Source organism: Tauraco erythrolophus, chromosome 19, assembly GCF_009769465.1.
Source record: "Tauraco erythrolophus isolate bTauEry1 chromosome 19, bTauEry1.pri, whole genome shotgun sequence".
In the NCBI taxonomy this organism is placed as follows: Eukaryota; Metazoa; Chordata; class Aves; order Musophagiformes; family Musophagidae; genus Tauraco; species Tauraco erythrolophus.
Genome location: NC_141483.1, coordinates 6056415 through 6061409, shown reverse-complemented (window position 1 = coordinate 6061409; position 4995 = coordinate 6056415). Strand labels below are relative to the sequence as shown.

At 57.4% G+C, this 4995-nt stretch overlaps 1 protein-coding gene across 1 annotated transcript; it reads right to left on the bottom strand.

The window, feature by feature from the left end:
* Positions 1-230: 230 nt before the first annotated feature.
* Positions 231-3700, bottom strand: LOC104373976 (derlin-2). The gene is made up of 7 exons (XM_086623361.1): positions 3600-3700; positions 3402-3467; positions 2708-2781; positions 2108-2201; positions 1531-1726; positions 939-1029; positions 231-385 (listed from the first exon to the last, which is right to left on the bottom strand). The coding sequence occupies exons 1-7, from the start codon at positions 3690-3692 to the stop codon at positions 271-273; spliced, it is 729 nt and encodes a 242-aa protein (XP_086479487.1). The 5' UTR covers positions 3693-3700; the 3' UTR covers positions 231-270.
* Positions 3701-4995: the final 1295 nt, after the last annotated feature.

Genomic DNA, 4995 nt, shown 5'->3' with positions numbered 1-4995 from the left:
ACCCCATTTGATACTTATTCCCCACTGGGTAACTGAGAAGCCGTAAGGACTTCCAGCCCCTACCCCTGGGACACCTCCATAAGCATTCATCAGTTCTTACGTGCAAAGCTCTGTGGAACCACTTAGCACAAGGGGAAGATGGGTTACCCATACAAACTGAAACACTACACATCGGAATGGCAACTGGTGTTATTCCAGTAGGATCTCTGGGCCACAGCGTTAAGTCCAGCCGGAAGAGAGGAATCTGGCCACACGGAGAAGTCCCCTGTGTTACTGTGGATGCTGCTGCTGGTTCTGGTCTTGGTCTCTATGTTGGTTTTCTGGATGATCCTCAGGGAGAGGGTTATAGTTGGGATCCTCTTCAGGTGTGTCAAATACCATCTTCCTGGCAAGGAACATGCCCATCCCACCAAGCAGGCAGGTTAGGAAAGTAAGCCAAGGACAAATAAACCCCCCAGCCCTCCTAGGAACACCCTAGCCCTTCACAGGGCTTGGCTGTATGCCACAGCCACCTGCCCATTGCACCAGCACTAACTGTTCTTTTGCTCAGCTCAACGTGTAACGGTGACAGTACCTGCTTCCTTGATCTCTAGGTCAGCTTTGATCCTCACCATGAAGAAAAACATACTCTGCTTGCTTAAACTACAGAAGGACATCAGAAAAAAAAAATCCTTCCACAAGCAGTAAGAACACTCCAGTTCAACTAGCAAAGCTTAAGGTACCAGAAACTGCTTTATGGACCCTGTGTACATATGTATATAATGTGCAAAGTGCCAGTGCCTTCTGCAGCAGGAGCATAAACTGTCGAGCTGAGGTGCTATCAGCACACAATTGTACCCTATGGTCACCCCATGCTGTCACAGACCAGAGTTTGCTATGAAAGTGACCCAGGCTGGGAAGCAACACAGCAAAGCCCAGAAAGAATCAGTTTTACTTACAGGAAGCCAGGGGTTAACAGCAACTTCTTTCCTCCAGGCTGGTTGGGGAAAACATCTTCCAAGAAGTAATAGATGTGACCCACTGCAATCCCTGGGGAGAGATGTCACCAAGGTCATGCCCAGCTGTTGCCCCTTTGCCAACTGAACCAGAGCTGCTGGGAGCTTAAGCAGGATGAAGCTCCAAGAATCCCTCAACTGTGTACCCGCACCCCGGCTCCCACTAGAGCCACCTGTGCTCAGTGCCAGAGGGCCGGGCCGCTTGCTGTGATCAGCACACAAGCAGGCAGGGAGCCCGTCAGCTTGGAGGCAGCACCAGGCACCCAGGAGACCAGACACAGCACAAGTGTCAGGCAGAGCTCACCATACCCAGCTCCTGCCCCAGGGGAAGACACAGCAAAATCAGGACACAAGCAAGAGCTCATGCACGAGGCTGGCCACCCAGCAACCTCAGCCAGCTCGTGTTAGGAAACCCACCATCTTAAATAAGATGAAACCAAGAGACAGTGCTAGTGCCCCAGTTGCATCTATGAGAATAGAGCATGCTGTGGCTGCAAAGTGCCCTTGTTACCAGCACCCACTAGCATTGACTCACCCAGTAAGTCGATGATGATGGAGTTGCCTAGGAGCAGAGAGAATCCCATCAGGACCCAGGGCAAGAAGGGGGCCTGGAAGTTAAGAAGCCCAAAGAAGTTCATGCGGATGTAAGGGTTCCTGCGACTCCACACGTACACCAGCATGATGGTGAAAGCCTGGCCCAGGAAAAACAGGCTGGCAAAGAGTCCAAACAGCTAGGAACTACCGAGTCAAGGAAAAGCCCACCCTCCCTGTGCACCACCTCCAGGCAGCACAGGTGCCTTGTGACTAGGAAACCCAGAACCATGGGCAGCTGATCAGAGTGCAAGACATCACCCATGCCACCAAACCTTTCCTGGTCTGGCTGGGATGTACCAATTCCCCCTCCCTGTACACTGCACTTCCTGCCCTGCAACCCCAGAACACAACACTGTCGCATAGCGCCAAGAAGGTTTACACGCCAGCTGTCCTGGTCAGCAGGCAGGTACCTGCTACAGACCACACAAGCTGGGATACAGAGAGCTAGCAGACAAGCCCCACCCAATCCACAGCATGTCAGAAGACACTGAAGAGCCTTAATCAACTCAAAAGGATACTGTCATGAGAAACCCTCCAAAGAGGAACATGAAGACAAAGTCAGCTGTCCTTCCACGGAAGGAGCCTTCTTCTAGCATGCGGCAGTACCTGTACCTGAGAGCAGGAGAGAAGGGAGGGGTTGCAGTATAGGAAATTAACAGCTGGCCACCCTATGTCCCCACGCATGATTTTTACAGGAAATAAACCAGCTGCAAGCTATTTCATCACAGGAAGTTGTCAGCCAGGTGTCCAAGCCCCAGAGCAAAACAGTGCAAACATCGCCTCATACCACTGACTCCAGGGAAAGAAAGAGGCATCTGCTGTGCTCCAGCCAGAGCTCACCCCAGGAATGGGCACTGCTCTCCAGCGTGAGCAGTAGCAGCACTGCCAGCTTCTTCAGCCTTTTGGCAGGGGCTGCCCTGCAGCAAGCAGAGGTAGAGGTGCAGGAGGTGGCCACGGTTGTCAGAGGAATGGCTTCAATTCAGACTGAAAGAGCCAAGGGAAGAACGCACAGCCCTAGGCTGCTGCCAAGACAAGTCAGCTTGGGGAGGATGATAAACAGGGGAAACTGCATCCAAGCCAAAAAGGGCGCAGAGAGCTTCACTGAGATCAAAGGATACAGAAATATCATGTTGAAAAAGAAACTGAATCCCAGGGGCCCAAAAAAGAGGAAGTTGGTGATCAGCCTCCATATCTGAAAAAGAGAGAGAAGCGAGAAAAGGAGGTGGACAGACAGGTCCCTCCCCATCACATACACAGCAGCCCATCACCCTGTCCTTTGGGGTCACCTAGTCATGCATCCATCCACACAGAACTACCCCAGGACACCAGACAGCTACACCAGCTTCACTTGGGATCTCCCTCCCTTGCCCACATCAGAGTATCTTGTCCGTCCCGGTGTGGGAAAGATTTCTCCACCTTTCTGGAATGGGTGAATAGCCACGATTCAGCATGCAGAGCCAAAGTAAATCCCTGTTCATGCCTCCCCACCCAGCCTGACATCAGCTGGCCAAACATCCCAGTGTCAACGAACAGGAAGAGAAAAGTTTTGAGTGACGGAAAACGCCAAGATGGTGTATGGCAGGGAGAGGCTGGAAGAAGCGCTCTCCTTCCAGGCACATGTGACAAACGGGGACACCATGCTGGTGACCCAGCTCCTGCCAATCAGAGAAGGTTGGAGTGGTGGGAAAGAAGTCCTTCAGGATCACAGACTACTCCCTGAGCACCCTGGGGAGCGGGACACCCCGTGCCCAGCATGGACGCCCACCCCTCGCCGGGAAGGGGCAGGAGGGGTCCCTGAAGGCAAGGCCTCACCTGGAACTTCCTGAAGATGAGGTCAGGGTTGAAGTACAGCTGGAAGGGCGTGATGAACTCCAGCTGCTGGGAGAGACAGGCAGAGCAGCTGCCACCCGCCGCCCCCAGCCAGCCCCCAGCTGCCCCACCGCAGCACGGCACCCCTCAGGGACCCCGACCGCCCCGGCGCAGCCCCCCGCAGGGACCCCCCGCCCTCACCACGGCGGCGGTGGTGAGCACGCAGGCGGTGGTGTAGGCGCGCGTCACGGCCGGCATGCCCAGGTACTCCTGCGCGAAGCCCTGGTACGCCATGGCGCACAGCGACAGCGCCCGCCCGCGCCGCGGGCCCTTTAACACCCCCCCCCGACGCGCCGCCGACGCCGGGGCCACGCCCCCGCGGGCTGCGCCCGGCCAATCCCGACGCGACAGGCGGCGCGAGCTGGCCAATCGGAGGGCGCCTCATGCCCTCGGCCTCCACCCGCCGCCAACCCGGAATGGACCCGCTGCGGCAGGTGACAGGCCGGGAAGGGGAGAGCCCCTGAGGGTCCCGCCCCTTGGAGGCGGGGCGAGCCTCCGATAGCCAATGGCAGCGGGCAGCCCCCGTGACAGGCGGTTGAGGGAAGGCGGGGGAGGGAAAAAGCAGGTCACGTGCCTGCCAGGAGACGGCCAATCAGCGGGAGGGAAGGGCGAGACATTGCGGTCAAGGAGGTGAGGGGGGCACGCCCGGCGCATGGCCCGTGCCCCGCGGGCCGGTGGCGTGGCCGGCCCGGCCGTGGAGCCTCCGCCCGGTTCCTGCGCCGGTGGGACAGCGCTGCGGTGCGCTCGGGACTGTCCCCCTCTAGCCGGCCGCTCGGCATGCGGAGCGCGGGGCTCTCACCGGGTTATTCCGGCGACCTGCGAACAGCCGGTTGCTTGCGGGGAGAGAGACGCCGCTGAGCGCCGGGCCGCGGAACGGCGTGCCCATGTGAGCGCCTCGGCCGGTGTGCCCGCTGGTCAAAAGGGCCTTGCCGCCACTAGTGCACAAAGGGCTTTGGGGTTTTAGTGATTCGTGCTAAAACCGCTGCTTCCTCGTGGCTGGAGCAACGAGGTGCTTCCTCAGGCGGTGCAGGGTCGCTGGAAGAAGCCGAGAGATGGTGCGGTCCCACCGGGTGCAGTGGGGCAGGCTGCGGAGCAGGGATGCCCCCGGGAATGGCGGGAGTGTTTGCAGTCAGCTCTCGAGGAGAGAGCGCGGTGTCTCTGCTCCCCACACAACCGTCAGGTATGTCACACAACGCTCTGTGACAGGATGGTCCAATAAAGGTCTGCGCAAACCTGATATCCTCTCTCGTGCTGATCGTGCTTTGCAGAGCAAAGACCCCCCTGCCCTGCTCAGGGGTCACCTCTAACGTTACAGCCGCCCTGGGTTCAGAGGGAGGAGTGGGTGCGGTGTTGGGTTTCTGCAGCAGAAGGTTAAGCTGTCCTCATAGCCTTAATGAGCCCTGAGATTTCCCTTTAAACCTCAGTTAATGGGGAATTAAATCACTGGTGGGGATGGAGTCTTTGTGTTTTCCGCCACCTCCCCCCTGACTGCCCTTTGAAGAAGAACAAAATGCAGCTGGAAGATGAGGGGACAGGA